Below are 20194 nucleotides of genomic sequence, written 5' to 3' on the forward strand. Positions count from 1 at the left end.
TTCTTCCTCTGGATAGTCCTCCAGCCCTTCCCCAATCCCTCGACCTGCATCTTCCAAACCGTCCCCCTGTGCCGGGCTCGGCTCTGACCCTAGTGGGTTCATCCCCCCATACCCCTTGGTCTTCCTCCCGGTTCCCCTTAAAAAATCATTATTCCCACCCCTTAAAAATTTCATTAAAAATTTACATAGAAAACCCCTCAACCCCCTCTTCGCTGCATGCCATCTCTCGGGGTTCCAAGACCCGTCATCAAGATAGGCCCTCGATAACATGGAGGGCCAGGCCTGCGAGAGGGGGGAGTCTCGCAGTGCGAAGAGATCAGCGGATGAATACATCTTAAGGTTCCAAAAGTCTGTCTGGGGAAGATGGAAATAGGCCAAGGATTCTTAATGATGGTTTAAAAAAGTCCAGGGGAGAGAGTCCACCATTTCGGCCGGGGGTCAAACCGGACACCACTGTCCTCCCACGACAGTGGAGAGGAGTCTCAGGCAGCTTTCCCAGAGGGCAATGACCCGGTCACCCTTTCACGGTGGCCAGTGGCAGCAGGTCTTATACAGTGGCAGCTGCAACAAGATGACTCCCTCAGTGCCCCCGCCCAGGCTCACATCTCTCCTCACAGCAAGTGGATGTTAATGTCAATAGGGCCGATGGAATTGCCGGAAACCGGAGGTCAGCTGTGGGCATACAAGGAGCTATTTAAGTCCGGGTGCAAGAAAAATCTGGTCGGGGAGATAGTAATCCAGGCCGTGCCCACAAACCAGGCCGCGGCGGAAAAAAGAAAGAGGGAAGGAAGGGGGGGGGTGGGGACAAACCAAGAGGGGGCGGGACAGTCCACACCATCTTCCAGCTCTTCCCAGCTCCCTAAACATCTTTTCACATTGCTAAAATATATTGTAGCAATGCTTTGGTTCTTGAAATATCTTACATGTGTAAAATGGCTGTTTCTGATAACATTTATTTGCAGCTGGATTTATTATTTCAATTTACATAGGATTAAATATATGATAATGCTTTTTGACAGGTCATGTATGTAGAAGGTACAGCTGTAATTATGGGCTTTGAAGACCCAATGCTCCAAACTGATGACACACCAATCAAGCGTTGTTTGCAGACGAAATGGCCCTATATAGAACTGCTTTGGACCTCAGATCGATCCCCTTCATTAAACTGATGTTAAGAAGAGAATTTGTATTCATCCAATATTTTGAATGAATGTGGGATATGCAGTTGACTGTATCTAAAACAAACTTACTTTACTTTGCAACTATACACTGGTATCACTGAGAAATTGTAAATGGACACTTTTTCAGTGTTAGTATTTTTTTTAAAGAAAACCAATGACTTGATTTGTATTAAAAATAATTCCTGTTTGGCCATAATAGAATAGGTAAATGTGAGTTTGCATCCATAAGCCTGCTCATTCAGCCAGAAAGGATAAGGAAGTGAGCTGCTATATGGCAGCATCAGCACAGTGGATTAAGTTTGTCTTAAATATCATAGTATTCACTTGTTTCATGCTTGTTCAGTCATATAGTTTATTTTGAATTATACTGCCTTAGGGTACAACCTGTTTTGGGAGTCCCAATGTTCAAGCCTCACTGAAACATAAAGAACTATAAAAATATCAGGTAATACTATTATATTGTTCTTATATCAGGAGGCTTTCTGCCAGGAAACTCATCTAATGGGTTGTGGCCTGTACTGGAATATCATAGTTTGGGGAATAGATTATATTTGCACTAACTATGCTTAGATGATAACATCTCTGCTGCTTTTCTCTGAAAATCTGACTCTTTATCTATGTAGCTTTTTTGAAAATGAAGCAAAAATGATTTTTAGTATGGCTGGTGATAAATGATAAATACTATTTATTGGATGAGATACCATTCTTAAAGCTTACCTATTAGTCAAAGCAGGATTTAAATAAAATTGCATAATAATATCCTGAGTTGTATAAAGGATATATAAAAGCCTAACTGCAAAAAAGCGCTGTGATTTTTGTTCATATTATTATTGCCAAATACCTCTTCTCAATATGTATTAATAAACATATACCTATACACTACTATTCATGTTAACATGCATGACTAATCTGTTATTCAAGTAGTATAGTGTATTTATTATCTAGCAAAGTCAAAATTAAAAAAAATATTGTTCAATACTAAATGAGTTATTTTCTTCCTTACTGAGCATGATCATTTGGATATGTGGAAATATTTTTTTCATTAAAGACAGAATTTTGACAGAATTATTTTATTAAGCACCAATTGTTTAATTGTTGAGACAACATGGCAGCAAAGCTTCATTACTGCTCTTTTTTTAAGCACATCCTTAGAGTTAACCTTTATTTCAGTCATACTTTCATATCCCACAAAGCCAGCTTCCCTTTTCCTTAAGTAGAAAAGAATAACTGTCTACAGGCATTTTTCATTTTGGTGATGAATGAGATTCCAGTCACCTGAGGCTTGCTGAACATTTTGAAAACAAGAAATATGACTGGCTAAATAACAGTAGCCTTTGTTTGGACCCTCTATAATTTCAAGTAAAAGCTCAATTTTTAATCTGTGGCCTTGTTTTTGGTAAAACCTTAATGTACCAATACTGATTTTTCATAAAATTATTCATTATAATTAGCAAACCAGAAAAATTCCTTGCCAATATAAGGAAAATTATTTTCTTAGAATAGTTTTATCTTCTAGGGTTTTCCCATTTTCCAGACATCCCTTCATTGCGCTGACTCTGAATCCTTTCCTTTACACCAGGGGTGTCAAATTCCAGGCCTAGGGAGTGGATCCAGCCTGCAGTGTGCGTAGATCTGGCCCACAGGGCCGCCCTGGAAACAGTGAAGGACCAGCCCACGGTGCCTCTGCCAGCAAGAACAGGCCTCTGAGCTGCCGTTGCAGCCAAAACCGGAGCTCGGGAGCCCGTTTTCATTGGCAGAGCGCTCATGCCACCACAGGCGCCCCAGACACCTGTGACGTCGAGCTGGCCACGCCCATCCCAGCCCCCTGAGGTCAAACCACCCTGATGCGGCCCTCAATGAAATCAAGTTTGACATCCCTGATTTACACTCTTGTTAGACTTCCCTCTTAATTTCTAGTATGAGAAAAGGTCTTAATTTGCTAATAACAATAAATTTGGGAGTTCATATTTGTAACTGTAACAACTGCTAATCCAGTATGAGCCTTCTCATATGACAGATTGCCTTCTAAAGAATATTTGAGTAGGTGGGAGAGTTTTTTACTTTGTTTCAGTAAAAGACCCACAGATTTTTTTTCTTAACTAAGATTCATAATGTTTTAAAAGGTTATTGTTGCTAAATATCCTTAACACTGCCATCCTCTTGTGTGTTAGGATTGCTCTGGAAAGTCAGAGATCATATGGCTAGAAGAACCAGCATGTGGTTTGCTATGGCTATTGAAATATTGAAGGATCAGTTCAGTTTGATAGCTTGTGTAAACAGTCTCATGATCATGAAAAGTTGCATGGCACTCTGCTGCAGTAACTTGTTTATGTACTTTGTGTGTTGTTCTTACAACTGAGTGCATTCTACAACCCTCAATTTAATAAAGCTTTCTGACAAATACTTTCTATTTGAGATTTTAGGAGTGTACATGGTAAGTATTTTAGAAAACATTTTAAAATAAAATGTTCTTCTGGTAATTAGAATAACAAAACATTTATAAAACAACTTTTCCAGGGAAAATAAAGGGAGAATTGCTAAACTTTACACTGTAGAAACAGTGGGTGAGTGTTGATACTAGTAGTAGAGAGACGATGCAAGACAACTTGCACTGGACATCAAAATCAAAAGGTCATACAGAATTGAACATGATTGAACAACAATCCAGACAGAATGAATATGAAAAAAATCCCTTTTGTAATGACCCGAAATATCTGCCACTGTCTAAGATCGAACTCGACTCTCCAAGTGGGATCTTATTTTCGGGAGATTTTTACCTGCTTACTTTAGGACCACCACAGGCAGGCCTCCCACACCCCAACACCTGTTGCGCCACTGCCCAACTTTTCTACAGCGGCTCACAGCCAGATGCTACATGGTGCATTGCACTGATACCACTGTTCGCAGCAGGACGCCACATGGCTTGTTACGCCACTGCACCTGGCAGGCTCCATGGCACATCACACCAGTGCTGCTGCTCACTGCAGAAGGCTACGTGGTACGTTACACTGCTGCCACTCGTGGCCACACCATCTTAACTTAGGACCGCTGTAGTCAAGCTTCCCACACCCCGCGCTCTCCTTGACTTTGGTAGATGCTTGCAGCCGCTCGCTGCTGGACTCCACATGGCACATTGTGCAGATGCTGCTGCTCACAGCAGGAGACCACATGGGATATTGTGCCTGTGCCGCTGCTCACAGCCGGCTGCATTGCACATCACACTGGTGCTACCTTTCACTGCGGTAGACCATGCCTTAGCTTGATTTTTATCCATGCCCCTTGCTCCATTTCGTACAACCAACAGTGGGATGCAGTCGGGGGGTCTTAACTAGGCTTATTTTAAGGGCAGGTCTTATTTTTGGGGAAACACAGTATCTAACTGTTTCATAGTTTTAGAATTGTAAGCTGCCCAGAGTCAATTGATTGATATGGGCGGCTATAGAAATGGAACAAATAAACATTTACATATTGGGCACCACAATATAAAAAAAGATGTTGAAACTAGAAAAAATGCAGAGAAGAGGAGACGATTTAGGGATTGTAAACTGAAATATATGAAGAACGGTTGCAGGAATTGGATGTCTAGTTTAATGAAAAAAAGGAATGACATGATAATAGTGTATCTCAGGGGTTGCCTAAAAGAAGAGGGGAGGATTTCAACCTATTCTCCAAAGCACCTGAAGGCAGGTTAAGAAGCAATGGATGGAAACTAATCGAGAGAACTAATCTTGACCCGAGAAAAAATTTTCTGACAGAACAATTAATCAGTGGAATCAGAACTTGTGGGTGCTCCAACAAGGAGGTTTTAAAGAAAAGGTTGGACAACCATTTGTCTGAAATGGTTACAGGTCTTCTGCTTGAGCAGGGAGTTGGACTAGAAGACTTCCAAGGTCCCTTCAAATTGTTATTTTGTAAATAAAAATCCCTTGTTGTAGGGAAGTTAATATCAGTGTTGCTGGTATAAAATCTTCCTTCACTAATGACAACTACATTTGGTATTTTCCAAATTAAAACTAAAGCAAACAACCAATACTGGTTGTTAAAAGGAAAAAAAAGAGGTCTTCCACCATCTTACTGAGAAGCAAATTCTGCCACAACATAAAAGATTGTGACTTTTTTGTACAGTGCCCCTTGTATCACAAAGGGAGGCTGTTAATTCCTGACTTTTTAACTTTTTAATAAAAGAGAAAAACAATAGGGAAAAAAAATCTCCAATGGCATGATCAGGGTGAGTGATCCTTCATTTGAGTCAAGAGATCTCATTCCTTTCTGCCCGTTTTCCAGCCTCCTTCATCCCTGTAGCTGTTGGAGAATTTAAAAAACAAAACAAAAAACAAATATGGGATTGCTAGAGAAATCCCATTCTTCTGCTACCTTCCTCAAATTTCACCTCTTCTAGCCCCAAGGAGCATTTTAAACAGTAAACCTTGTAGAAAGTAATTCACACAAAATGATTGGATTCATTCCCAAAGACCTTGGGTTTTTTTATTCTATTTTTATTTAGTGCAAATGTGAGGTTAATTAACTAAGCTAGGGGTTCCTCCTCTGCCTTTTAAGGATGTGATGGACACAAGGTTACTTCCTTTTTGCTTGGGTTTTCTCCTGTCCCAATTATTTTCCATTCAATGCCTAATTCTGCCTCTAAGGCAGTGTTCCCTGGTTTTTGTTTTTTTTTTTAAAGTAATTTCCTGCCTCTCCCACACCAGTAGAGAAGCAGGATTGGTATGGTGGAAGTATGAAGTTTGAGGTAGATAATATATCCAAACGGAAGGAACCGAGTATTTTCCCAATGAGATTTGGCCCAAAAGATCAAGTTGGGGTCATTTTAACCATCCTTTAGACACTTTTAAAATCCTTTAGCAATCTTGAGATAGAGGAATTCTCTCTTGTTTGTGTTATAAAGTGACCCTCCTCCCTCCATAACTTGCAAGGGAAGAAGGTCAGAGACGGAGCTAAGATCTTGATTTGATTGTGTTTGTGTGTTCTTCTGGGTGGGCAAGTGCCCTGTAAAATAAACGCAGACCTTTGTGGAGAAAGGTTCTGTTTGCATTGATCAGGACTTCCTTTGGTGATCCCCCCCTCCCACGCTCTTCCCCACTTGCAAAGACCCCCAGGCCTTGCTTGGAAAGGCTTCCTTCCAGCATAACAATTGTCCTTAGGGTAATTCCGGAGCGGGGAGGGTGTTTTTTTTCCTGCTTTATTAGGGTGCACTGCCCTCTTCCTCCTGTTTGAAGCTCAAGTTCATCTGCCTCTCCATATATCAAAATTTCAGGCTTATTTTCTTAGAGGAATGAAAGGGATGTTTACAGGAAGGGATCCCTGCAGCTTCTACTGTTTTCTTGAACGCACCCAGAAATATTACAAGAAGTTTTTTTAAAAAAAAATGCTTTCAAAAAACTGTCAAAAACACCCATCACATGTTTTCTGGATTATAAACTCTTGTCGTCACAAGCCAAGAGGTTTTCCAGCCTTAAAGGATGTGGATGCTGCACAGTGTAGTTCAGCACAACTGAGCAACACAAGCTTAGTGTTAGTTGCCAAGAAAGTAGCCATTGCCATTTGAAGTAACTAGTGTTGCTTCCTACATTTTCTTCTGGTCTCTTCTGATAGCTTGATACACCACCATGCTTGTGTAATGGCCTATGTCCTATGTCACAGTGGTACAAAGCAACATTTCTTTCTTTTTCTTCTATCATTCTTATTGAGCTTAATGGGGGGAAATGCTTTTAGAACTTTTTTACAAGCCAAGAATAATTTCAGGATAATTTTCGTATTAAGGTGTAGCTGTTTTCTATGTTTCTTAGCTAACAGGATAACCAAAGGATGGATATGAATGTGCTACCTTGGATTCTGCAACTATCTTTTTTCTTTCAAGTAAATCTCAAGGGAAGACTTTATAAGAAATCTCTTTTGCAGAAGGTGGGGCAGTCAGCCAAGGGAAAGCTATGCAGCATTGTCTTCAGGGTATGATGAGAAAAGTAAAAATGGCAGTCACAATGATGCAATCAAAGCTCACCCTATTTTTATGAGCATTGTGTGTATGATAAACATAAAAAAAAACCAGACAGAACTTTGATCTCACCATTATTGTAGGTTCCTTCTTGATTTTTTACTACAGGATGTGAACACCAAAAATAAGTCTGCTACTTTGCCTCAATATTGAAAACAAATCCTTAAAACAATTTAAGTATTCTCAGAAGAAGAAGAAAGGGAAAATCTTTGCCATCTGTTTTGGCTGACAATCTATTTTTTAGTCTTATAAAAGACTAATATTTTTGTTATAATTTAAAAAAGAAAAATTAGAAAAACAGTTCAAGTTACAAAGGAAATATTTATATGTACAAAGACAGAAAAAGACAAAAAGCAATGAAAAACTTGTGTATTCCGATTTATATGAAAAACTGAACCACCTTTTGAATAACCCAATTAAATCTTACCCATTTGGATTCATATTGATCAGTCTTTCCATTATGTCAGTTGAGTGTCAGATTAAAGATGAGAATTAACACCTTTTCTTAAATGGAGGGTTTTGAATTCAGACTGATAGTTTCCAGTGTGGTGATAAACATGGGTAAGAAATACAGTAATGTGATATTGAAATATATAAAGAAAAATATTGATATTTCTTTCATACTCCATTAAATAACTAATTTAAAATAGTAAACGTTAGGGACAACTTACTTGAAACCTTATCTATCCCCATATTCATAGAACCATCTCTGAACATCTATTTTCTTTATTATATTATCAGTGCTAAAGGAAAACTGCTTTGTTGGTATATGCCTACATGGCCCCAGTCATTTTAAGAACTGTTAGGTTGTAGACATTTTACAATGTTTTAATATTTTAGTTTATTTTTTTATACACTGCATTGTTTTTACTCCACCCTGCCAGTTTTATTTCATGCATTCATTATAATTATATTGTGGTTTTATATGTTTGCTTCTTTGTGTACATTGTTCAAAATACTGCTGTTGCTAGGCAATCTAAAAATGTCACAAATAAATAGATTTAGCGTTAAGATATTTGGAAGAGAACTCAAAGATCATGCAAGAGACATGCAAAGTTGTCCACCCCCAAAAAGATCTATTAATTATATCTTCAATAGGATGGCCAATCTTTCCATGAAATGGTGTTCAACCACTTTCTAAGCAGTCTGTTCTCTCTCAAACAGCTAATATCCATCAGGATTTCCCCTCCTAATGTTTAGTCTGATCTCTTTTCTTATATTTTGAGTCAGTTGCTTTGGATTGAACTGAACTGAACTGAAACTGAAAAAATGTCTTCCATCTTGTCTTGACAGTCTATCAAATATTCCAAGGTGGTTATTACATAATCTCATAATTGTTTTTTCCAATTCTTTTGTTGAACTAAACATGCAGTTTTTCTTTTTTTTTTTAATTTTCAGCATGAATTTTAAACAAAGCAGCACTTTTTATTCCCATTGTTTAAAAAAGTGAACAATTGTAATTGAGATGAAGATGCTGTGTTGTGTTTGACTTCGTTTCAGTTGTGCGAATCACCCATCCAGCTTTGAATTAAAGAGAGGACCTGTGACTCTCTTCCTCCTGCTCTAGGAAGTTGATTTGTCAATTTCACCCTAAAATAGCCCTACAACCATGATTATGTATCAGCTAACACTGCAGTTGAAGGGAGATTCTCAGAGTAAAATATAGTGAGCCCTTACAAGTTGGTGATGACAGCTCAGGGCAGGACACTTAACCTTCGAAATAAATTCAATCTTTTTTGTAGTTGCTGGCTGTGGCCAAGTTATTCTGCCTTCAGAAAGCTTATTCGACTGTTCATATACTGAATGCTCTGTACATGGTCTCCAACTTTCCTGCTAAGTGTTTATTTACTCAGTTTTTCTTCTTTTTTTTTTAGTCTTCTCTTATCAGAATTGCAGAATTCTGATGAAATAGAAGCTGATGTGGATGGAAATAGACTTAGTTCATGTTCCATCAATTTTCACTAAGCTGTAACAGGAAGGTGGAAAATACAGAATTTCATTTATAACCAGGACCAATGTTTCCAAAATGACTGGTAACCTTGACTAGAATCCTGCTGTTAAGTCTAAACCTGAAATGTTCTCATGTGCAAGAGAACATCTCAGTATTTCCCCTCCCCTCTACTATGTGACAAAATTTGAAGTGAAAATCTAAACAGTCACTTCAGCCTCTCCAGGGGACTCTAAGAAGATTCCCCATTACTCTGAGACTTTAATTTATAAGGTCTGACTTCAGACCTTATCACTGAATATGACACCTATTAGGGATTGAGATGAAAGGGATGATCACAGAATGGGACAATGGGAGGAACAGTCTCATAACAAAATAGCAAAACACTGCAGCTGTTAAGTGACTCATGCAGTCATTAAGTGAACCCATCTTCCACCATTGACTTTGCTTTTCAGAAGCCAACTAAGGAGGTCAGAAATAGTGATCACATGACCTTGGGGATGCTGCAACTGTCATAAATACACACCTGTTGCCAAATGCCCTAATTTTGATCATGTGATTATAGGGAATGCTGCAATGGTTCTAAGTGCAAGTCATTTTTCCCAGTACAGTTGCAACTTCAATCAGGAGAGATGGTAAGGTATAAATGTGAATATTCACATTCAAAATATTTTGATTGAAGTCATTCATATTGTGCAAAGATGATTTATTGTTTCTCTTGTCTTAGCATATTATGTGAATCCAGCCAATTGTGCCTTTGTCAGCAAATTAAGATTAAAAAAAAATATTATGACTTAAACCTTGTGAGTTCTGCCTATGGTGGTGAATACCTGTTTTGTTGTCTGCAGGGGGGAAAAAATGAGATGGAGATCATTGTTCCCAACCCTTTTAACCAGCCCTTTTAAGCCCTTCTAACACACCGCAAACTAAATTATGGGTGTTGGGTTTTCCGTGCGTTGTGTGGTTGGAGCGGGTGCAGGCAGAAGCCTGAAAAGAACGCCTGTGTAAAAACCACGACCAGAGACAACGGACACGGAACCCACAAATCCACCGCCTGCCTTCTTCCCTCTCAATTTAAAGCGGATCTAGTATCTACCCCTTGGGTTCTTGCGCCGTTCCCAGAATGTCGCCCGCAGGAACAACACAAGGGGGCGGCACAACAAACAGCCTTTTTCCTTCAGAGAAGCGCGGCTGGCTCGAACTTTTGGAAGCGAATGGCTTTGCACCTCCCTCGCCAAGTTTTTGCCCGGCGGGCGGCGCGCACGCAAAACGAGGCGGTGTGACGGCGGCTGCGGCCAGAGGGTAGCCCTTCGAGGCTTGAAGCGGCAGCGGCGGCGCCTTCCAATTCTGGCTGGCTGCTTCAGACTCAGGAGAGAGAAAGAAACGAAGAGAGGGAGCCGCTGCCAGGAGGATGTGGAGGCGGCGGCGTAGGTTGCCATCGCTGCCGACTTCGTCCGCTTGGTGCAGGCGCTGCGCGGCAAGCGACAGCGCTGTCCTCTCGCTGCTTTTGCTGCTGGCGGGGCCGCTGAGTGCCTTCAACCTGGACGAAGAGAAGCTGGTCGTCTACAGCGGTCCAGATGGCAGTTACTTCGGTTACGCGCTGGATTTTTACAACCCTGCACCGAATGCGTAAGTAGCGGTCCTCTTTGATGGGCGCGAGAATTGCCTTGCTTGTTTTCGCTTGGAAATTGCAGGAGGAGGATAGATGTCGGCCGTTGCGATTCACTCAGGCAAGTCATACCACAGCTGAGCCCCGGGACACCCGAGTTTACATCGGTAGGGAGCCGATACTTACTTTTTTCTGTTCCATCCTAGACGTGGCTCCATCCTCAAGGAAGTGCCAATAAAGACGTTATTTTCATAGTCACTATTGACTCTGACCGTGCAACGCACAGAACTGCACAGGTTTTCCCGGAAACAGTTCCCTTGTTAGACAGATTTCCAAATAAATGTTTGTGGCTATGGAGAATGCAGATCTACATAATTGGCATTCCGCATCGTTGAATTCAATGGGATTGAAGGCTGAGCAGAAAAGTAGAGATTCTGTTGTTAATGGGTGTTCCATAGATTAAAATAGGGGGGTGTCTGGGAAAAAAAATTAATAGAGAATAAATAGTGGGATTGCACCCCATCCACACAATCCATTTTTTGCCTATAGTGCCAGATAATGTAATGAGTGCTCTGATAATTATTGTGAATTTTAGTGACAGCAACAAAATATATGCAAATCCAGCACTTCCTATCTTTTCACTGACCTCTACTAGTGTGGTAAGCTATGGACTTGTGGAGGAATCACCCATGGATCCACACCCCTCTTTGCTCTAGAGAAGATTGAATTGATAATGACTTCAGTAAAGTCAGAAAACTCCACAACACTGTTTTGTAGCTAAGTAGAAAAGTTATAGAGGAACACATAGTAATGACCTGCTGAATCTGATGTTCAGTTGCAAGCGACTTCAAGCTCTACTTCAGAGTTCAGGCTAGTTCAGACTTTCCCAAAAATGCACTGACTCCCTAGTTTCAAAAGATCTGTACCAAATTTTCCAGCCACATGACTGGGATGTAGTCCCCTCCCATTTGGAGGTAACCCAGATTCAACATACTGATTTCACATCTATACATTTTACCTACAAAGCTGGATAGTTAACGGTTTATCAATACTTTATATGATTTAAAGAACTGTAAAGAAAAATAGATTTCTTCTCTTTCAACTCTAGAATTTGACATGTCTAAGATTACCTTAATAGTATCCTTTGAGCAGGACTATAGCAGGTGGCACCATTAAGACAATCTTGACTGATCCTACTAACAGCTAAAGAGGAGTCAGAACAGAGTAGAACTTGGTATTTTGAGCAGGAGATTATCAGGACAGTCCAGGACTGTAGAATGCAATTCCGTAGAAGTCTGGAAGAATGCATTGGCAAATCATTTCCACATTGCTGCCAGGGAAATTCCTTAGATGTGTCCAAAAAAATCACAAGAAATTGAGTTCAACTCAAGGGAGCCTTTACCATTTTAATTAGGTAGGAAATCAAATGATCAGTTTCTAATTTTAGAAGCAAGCAGTTTTCCACTAGTAGTAAGTATATTGTAGGCTCTATCCTTAGACATCAAGAAAACATTCTGTTGCAAACTGTGAATTATTGTCATTAACATGAATGAGAAAATTGTCTTGATGAAATCAGTATAGGAATGAAGCCAGATGGATATGTATACCTTGTCTGCTTTTTCTACCCTAAACTGCTTTGTGTTTCATAAATGAGTGGATAGACGAATATCCTTGAACATTTAAATGAAGTTTGTGTGGGGAAAGACAGAACTTCTATTTGTGTATTAGTGGCCTTTGCTCTGTGGCTTTCCATTTACATCTACAACTCACTATATGATATAGGTAGAAGATGCTGAAGTGTGAATAATATTGTATCCTAAGTGTAGGAATGGTCATTGACTGTATGAATGTGGACATTGACTTTGTGGGTAAATGATTCTGAAGATTATATCCTAATTATGAAACATGGTGGCATGGATTGAATAGATCCTGCAAGATCTCAATGTATTGATGACAGTTTAGGGAAGGAGTTGTTGTACCCAGTGGTGAAATCCAATTTTTTTTATTACCTGTTCTGTGGGTGTGGCTTGGCGGGCTTGGCAAGGGAAGGATACTGCAAATCTCCATTCCCTCCCCACTTCTGGGGGAAAGATATTGCAAAATCTCCATTCCCATCCCACTCTGGGGCCAGCCAGAGGTGGTATTTTCTGGTTCTCTGAACTACTCAAAATTAATGCTACCGGTTCTCCAAACTGCTCAAAATTTCCGCTACTGGTTCTCCAGAACCCGTCAGAACCTGCTGGATTTCACCCTTGGCTGTATTTCTTTTGCATTTTTTCATATAGGCAAATTGATGAAATTTGGTGCTATATAATCTAAACTTGAAACTTAATAACAATAAAATGAATTTAGTTAAAAATCAAATGAAAAATCTAATAATAGCTGCAGAAAGAGTTAAAAATCAAGTGAAAAGGATTAAAAACTGGACATATCCTGAAAATAATCAATTGCATAGTTTTTGGCTCAAATATCTGACTAGCTTACATTTAATTATAGCTAAACAACTTAATGAAATATTGCATACAGGAGACATCAATGACAGGTTAATAACTGGCAAAACATATCTGATTCCAAAAAGTCCAGTAAAACGACCAACATCATCTATAAGCCAAAACATGCTTGCCTAAAATGTTTAAATTACTTAGGGGCATAATAGTGGATAACATCCAAGATTATTTAGAAGAAAATAAGATCTTTCCAATAGAACAGAAAGGAGATAAAAGGAAAAGCAGAGGTATAAAATATCAACTTCTGATTGATAAAATTGTTCTGGAAAATTGCAAATGCTGAAAACCAATGTATATATTATCTGGATTGATTAAAATCAATCCAGACAATATATAACTTATATCATCTGGATTGATATATAATTTAAAACACTTTAAAAAGTGTTTGATTTATTATCTTATATTTGAATCATCAAAAATTTGGAAACAACTGGTGTGTGTAAAAACATTGGAATGTTTATAAAAGAAATAGCGAATCAATGGAAGACAGAATTGATGGTTGGAAATGAAAAATATGAGCTTGTTAACAATAGAAGAAGACTGCTACCTGGTCTTGTTACCAGAAGACTGGTAACAATAGCTACCAGACTGACTTTATTATTTTTTATTGCCATGATTCCATTTTCAGTGATTTTGAAGCAACCAAGTCGTGGCTATCAAACAGCAAACACTGCAAATAAAAATGTCACATTTGTTTTACAATCAAGAATAGTAATAAAATTAAAATCCTAAATGGTCAGACCATCAGGACCATCAGGATGAAGCCTATAAGTATCTAGTTATTTTACAGTTGGATTAATATCAAGCACAGACAGGTTTAAAATGTAGTAAAGAACATATCCAAAGAGCAAGAAAATTGCTCAGGTCAAAATTGAACATTGAAAAAACTATCAAAGAGATCAGTATCTAGACCATACCCGTGATATGATATACTGCTAGAATTATTGATCAGTTTGGACTGAAAAACAAAAAGAAACCTAATGACTGCTCATGCTGCTTTATATTCCCATTGTGATATTGATAGATATACCTGCTCCACAAACTGAACTTTCTCAATACATAGGAACAAAACATGAATATTGAAAAATGTAATAAAAACATAAATAGAACACTAGCAAGGAAAAACACTACATGGTCAATTTCTTAAAAAATCAAGCAGAAAGTGGATAAAGATAAGTGACTTAGAATAATAGAGTTGGAAGGGACCTTGGAGGTGTTCTAGTCAAACCCTCTGCTTAAGTAGGAGACTCTATATCATTTCAGACAAATGGTTGTCCAGTCTCTTTTTGAAAGTCTCCAGTGATGGAGTACCCACAATTTCTGAATGCAATCTATTCCATTGGTTGATTGCTGTAACTGTTAGGAATTTCCTCCTTAGTTCTAGTTGCTTCTCTCCTTGGTAGAACAATGGTTCCATCCATTGTTTCTTGTCTTGCCTTTTGGTGCTTTGGAAAATACTTTGCTCCCTTGTCCTTGCAGGAGCCACTCAAATATTGGAACACTGCAATCATGTCTCCCCTAGTCCTTCTTTTCGTTTCACTAGACATACCCAATATCTGTTACCATTTTTCATATGTTTTAGCCTCCAACCTCCTGATCATTCTTGTTGTTCTTCTCTTCATTCTTACAACTGGATTCTTACTTTCAACTGGAACATTAAAAAAAAGAAACTGAAGGTTTGATTTTGGCTATGCAAGAGCAAGCTGTTTGGATTAATGCAATCAAGACCACATTTGATAAATTATCCAATGATACCAAGTACAGATTGTGCGAAGTTGCAGAAACAATAAATCATATACTCATCTCATGTAAGATCACACAAAATAATTATAAACGAAGATATAATACAGTTGCCAAAGTCATCTGTATAAATTAACCTATGCCAGTAATTAAAAAATGGTAGGGAATATAGTTGAAAATATAATTGAAAATGAGCAGGTTAAAATGTTGTTGGATTCCTAAATATAAACTGATAAAGTTTTGGCCCATAACACACTATATTTAACTGTGATTGAAAAGCAGAAAGCGTGGGTAATTTATGCAGCAAAACCAGGGGATAATAGGATAGAGGACAAAGAATTTGAAAATATTACAAAGTCTTAAGGTCTGAAAATCAAAATGGAAGTAGAGGATAGTCTCATACTGATCTAACGAATGTTATTAAAAGGAAGATTTGACTAATTGTTTTATACTTATAAAAAGTGGATCTGAAAAGGACATGAATAAATTATCACTAAGGTCTGAAAAATGTTATTAAAATTGAATTTGGAAAACAAATATATTTACTAATGTACACATGGTTTAAAAAAGAGAGAAACTAAAATTTGAAAAAAAAAATCCCCTTTTTAAAAAAAGTAATGTATTAGAAGTAACTCTAACTGTAAAGATGATAATTTCTAAAAAATGTTCAAAGTTTTAAAATGAATATAAAATTGGAACAATAAGTTTTCCGTTTGGATTGTTGGTTAAAGAACTTGAAAGTGTGTTGTGATTTTTGCTATTATAGATGATGACAAGGCAGAAAATCTAATAAGTGAAAATAGAAAGATGTATTATTTCTCACAATGGAAAAAAAAGGATGGGGGGAAATGGATTTGGTTGGGATGGCAATGTAAACTGTTTTAAACAAAGAAAAGATTTTATTCAGTCTTATTTCCATTGGGAAATCACTTCTGGTTTTTTATGCTTGAACTAAAAAAAAGTGAAACTTATGAGACTTTGAGGATTGAATAATTGTGTAGTTACAGAAATGGCCCTAGTATAACTAAATATACTGCAAAAACTTAATGTTTTATTATTATAACGAGTCATAAATCAATGTTTTTCCCTTTCTTTTTTATCCTGTGTCTCCATTTTTAAATTTTCATAATCCTTTATGTTATAATAAATTTTAATGAAAGATTGAAAAAAAAATCAACGTGGAACGATTATGGCATAAACTGGCCGTGGTGATCCCAGTGGTTATCGGCATACTGGCTGTCATACTAAAAAATCTTGGATATATGTAAAAAAATTTCCATCTGTTTAATTGCCATAGGCCACATTGCATCCACACATAGATTATGCTGATATATTATGACATCCGAGGTTCTTGGAAGAACTCAGTATATATGAAAGCCAAGACCAGTTAAAGAACTGGCAGCTGGAACCCGTTGAAAAGATAATAGTAGTAATAATAGTGAATCAAAAAAAAAAAAAAAAAGAAATAATAGTGAAAATAGTGAATAGTTGTTAAGTGAATCACTACGGTTGTTAAATTATTAACACACTTATTAAGTGAATCTGGCTTCCTATTTGACTTTGCTTGTTAGAAGGTCCCAAAAGAGGATCATCTGATCCTGGGACACTGCAACCATTATAAATAGGAACCAGTTGCCAAGCATCTGAATTTTGATCACATGACCATGGGATCCTGTAATTGTTATAAGTGTGAAAAATAGTCAAAAGTAACTTTTTTCAGTGCTGTTGTAACTTTAACTGGTCACTGAATGAATTGTTGTAAGTGAAGGACTACCTACCCTGTTTCTCCGAAAATAAGATATCCCCCGATGATAAGCCCAATCGGGCTTTTGAATGCATGCCCTAAAATAAGCCTCCCCCCCCGAAAATAATCCCTCCCCGAAAATATTTAAACGCAGAGCTGGAAATCAGGTAAGACGCAAGAGGAGCCCCATCTTGCTCCACACGCCCCAAAATAATAAGACTTTCCCGAAAATAAGGCCAAGCGCTTATTTCGGGGTTCAAAAAAATATAAGACAGGGTCTTATTTTCGGGGAAACACGGTATATGTGACACAATCCTTATAACCATTCTGTAAAATGCTATATCCTTTGCGTGGCAGATGAAGTAGAGAATATGTATTTAGAAGAAGATATGAGAAAGCAAATGGCTTGCTTAGAGTGGCTTTTCTCTATCTGGATGTCCTCTATATAGGTAGACTAATATTTCTCAGAGGTGGCAATGCTTGTGGAGAAATTCTGGGAGGTGCCTGGTTATCTTCATTACAGCTTTTTAAACTAGGGATTTCCCAATTTGGAATTCAGAATCTTCAGCCCTCTGAATCTACTTTTCACCCACTGAGGAAAATGTTATGGTCTCCATGATAATTCAATCCTTCAGCTGTTATCCTAGAATAAGAAGGTAGACCCCCACAGTAAAAAAAAAAAAAATGCAATGCCTTTAAAGGAAGAGTAATTGAATGCATGCTTCCATCAATGCTTCCTACATTTCCCTTGGAGCACACATTTGCCCTAAAAAAGGCATGTAACCATATAGCTGTATGCCAAAATGCCACCACTAAACAGTATACAATGATGGTGGATAGGAACTTTTACTAGCCCAGAACCCAGTGATCTGACCTAGAGAAAGCTCTAGGCCCTCTATAACCAAACAAATGTCCAGGGAAATAATAGAAAAACATTGTTTCTTAGCTTTGGAATTTTTTCTTCTCACCTTCTAAAGACAGTTCCTTAGTGCTTCTTCAGTGCCATAGATTATTATTTGATTATCTTTGCCATTTGACAAACATTATCTGGGATTAGAAATGAGGTGGGTTTTTGTTTTTTGTTTTGCTCTTGCTTTGACTAATGCTTTTCTTTTCTTGACTGAGATCAGAAAAGGGCTTCTGGAATCATACCTCTATCGACAAAGCAATTTTCCTGGGCTCTTTCAAATTTATACTTAGTATTTTTCTCTTGCCTCTTTTGCAGAATAAGTGTCCTAGTTGGAGCACCTAAAGCCAACACAACCCAGCCAGACATAGTGGAAGGAGGAGCTGTCTACTATTGCCCTTGGCCAGCCACGGAGTGTAAACAGATCCCTTTTGATAATAAAAGTAAGCAAATTGTTTCTGTGTCATCCTCTGCAGGGAAATGTTCAGCCAAACTCTTGTCACTGATCATTGCCTCAGGTGCGAGCTGATCCGATGGCCCTTTCATTATGTCAGTATGTCTGATCTAAATATCTTTAGAGAAGGAACAAATCTTAGAAATTGAATGTATTATATCGCCTTGTGCAAAACACCTTGTGCAGAAGAGTCCTGAGAGAAATAATGTGATGTCCAAGAACTGGACTTGTATAGCTTCTACCTTAGCAAAAGTGACTGATTATACTTGATTTAAATGGAATCTATTTTATTCATCTGCCCATTTAGAAGTTAGATTTTTAGTTCATTAGGTTTTCCTCCCTATTTTTAACCTCTCTTCTAAAAATAAGCCAAGATATGCAGTTTTTTGGGCAGATATATGAAGCACATGGAAAAGAGGTTATTTATTTATATTAAATGCAATACTTATATTAGTTGTAATAATGTCCTGCCTGCATATCCACAGTAGTATGGAGTTGTTTGTTCAGAGGCTGATTGTTCTGTAGTACTTCAAACACTGTGCATCTCCCAATCATTACAGAAAGTGCTGCAAGGGAACCAACTTCTAACAAATTATTGCCTCATTTAGTGACCATTAAAAGTTAGAACAGTGCAAAAAAGGGGCCTTTTTGTATGTGGCCTTTCAAGTCAGTACAAGTGAACAGGCAAACAATCATAAATAAATTACTATTGCATAACAAAAAGTAAAGTACAACAAAGAGGATGTTATAATTCATGGTTGTTAACAAAGCCAGCAGACGGGATCTGTCACATACTTGGATCCCTAGGCCCAGGCATGTAATCAAATCTTTAGACCCTTAGGAAAGCCAGCAGGTCAGGGCCATCCTGCTCTCCAGAAGAAGAATGTTTCATAGGTTGGGTGGTACAGCAAAAGAGGAATGTTTCCTGGGCCTCACTAGCTGGTATTTCCTGGACAATGGGATCTGGGAGCATTCTCATCCTGCCAGCCCAGATTGGATGGACACAAAAAACTGGTACAAGATGATCCCTCAGATAATATGGTCATAAACCATGAAGGGTTTAAAGGTAACAACCAGCCCCTTGCATCTGGAAGTACAGTTACTTAAAGATAACAACCAGCCCCTTGCATCTGGAAGTACAATGACAACCATCACATCTCACGGAATAGGCATAAAGTAACCAATCCCAGAAAGTGAATGTTAGAAAATCCCATGCAGCTACATTCTTAATCAGTAGAAACTTCTGAATGCCCTTCAGGGACAGCCCCATGTAGAGCACATTGAGTAATCTAGAAAGGAGACCACAAGGGCATGAATAACAATGAGCAAGGCCTCCTAGTCCAGAACTGAGCACAGCTAGCAGCCTAGCACATAATCTGAAAATGTACAAACGGATACCATCTTCTTTACCAGCAGGAGCTATGAGTTCATAAGGACCCCCAGATTACTTGTTAGCTTGTCAGAAAGAGTGCCACTCCACCCAAGACAAAAGACAGAAGGTTGTTAGCACCAGAATGCCCTATACCCAAAGCCACTCAGTTGAGCTGAAGCCTATTGTGACCCATCCAGGCCTGCACACCCTCCAGGCACCGAGACAGGAAATCCATGGCATCTGTCTGGTGGTCTGGGATGGAGATATAAATGGATGGATGGATGGTGATATCAAACCATTGGATAACCTCACCAAGTGGCCTCATGTTGGCCTCATGTTGGTATTCAACAGAAGGGGAGAAAGGGCCAAGCCCAGAAGTGGTATTCAGCCGGTTTGGACTGGTTCAGGTGAATTGGTTGCTCCAACAATCAGTTGGCCCCGCCCACCACCCCCATTCTATCCTGCCCTTTATTTCCTGCTTTGTAGCTCATCTCAATCGCCTGGCACATCTGATTCCACCCTCCCCTCCCCCCCCACTGTTCTACTAACTGTTGGAAGGTAAGCAGCTGAGCTTCTAAGTGCTCCATTTCCAGCACTGCACACAAGCACCGAACCAGTTGTTAAACCAGCAACATCCCACCACTGGCCAAGCCCCACGGCATTCCACACAACAGGGACCATGGGTGGGATCTCTCTTTTCCTATCAAATCTGACTAGAACTG

The 20194-nt window shown here is 38.7% G+C and overlaps 2 protein-coding genes and 1 long non-coding RNA gene across 4 annotated transcripts in view; 2 read left to right on the forward strand and 1 right to left on the reverse strand.

Moving 5' to 3' along the window:
* Window positions 1-2157, forward strand: part of MINDY3 (MINDY lysine 48 deubiquitinase 3) — a 32771-nt gene extending 30614 nt beyond the window's left edge. For both annotated transcript variants that reach the window (XM_087892850.1, XM_087892848.1), the window contains exon 16: window positions 1020-2157. In XM_087892850.1, the coding sequence (XP_087748976.1) occupies window positions 1020-1169 (150 nt within the window). In that variant the 3' untranslated portion in view covers window positions 1170-2157. The remainder of the gene's footprint in view (window positions 1-1019) is intronic.
* Window positions 2158-9828: 7671 nt separating this feature from the next.
* On the reverse strand, window positions 9829-19961 carry LOC148114361 (uncharacterized). The gene is made up of 2 exons (XR_015734069.1): window positions 19785-19961; window positions 9829-11224 (listed from the first exon to the last, which is right to left on the reverse strand). It is a non-coding gene; the product is annotated as an uncharacterized LOC148114361 (long non-coding RNA).
* Window positions 10258-20194, forward strand: part of ITGA8 (integrin subunit alpha 8) — a 119612-nt gene continuing 109675 nt past the window's right edge. Inside the window, exons 1-2 of the mRNA XM_034402551.3 lie at window positions 10258-10768; window positions 17965-18089. Of these exons, the coding sequence (XP_034258442.2) occupies window positions 10551-10768; window positions 17965-18089 (343 nt within the window). The 5' untranslated portion in view covers window positions 10258-10550. The remainder of the gene's footprint in view (window positions 10769-17964; window positions 18090-20194) is intronic.

Source organism: Pantherophis guttatus, chromosome 4, assembly GCF_059756535.1.
Source record: "Pantherophis guttatus breed Tessera chromosome 4, ASM5975653v1, whole genome shotgun sequence".
Taxonomy (NCBI): domain Eukaryota; kingdom Metazoa; phylum Chordata; class Lepidosauria; order Squamata; family Colubridae; genus Pantherophis; species Pantherophis guttatus.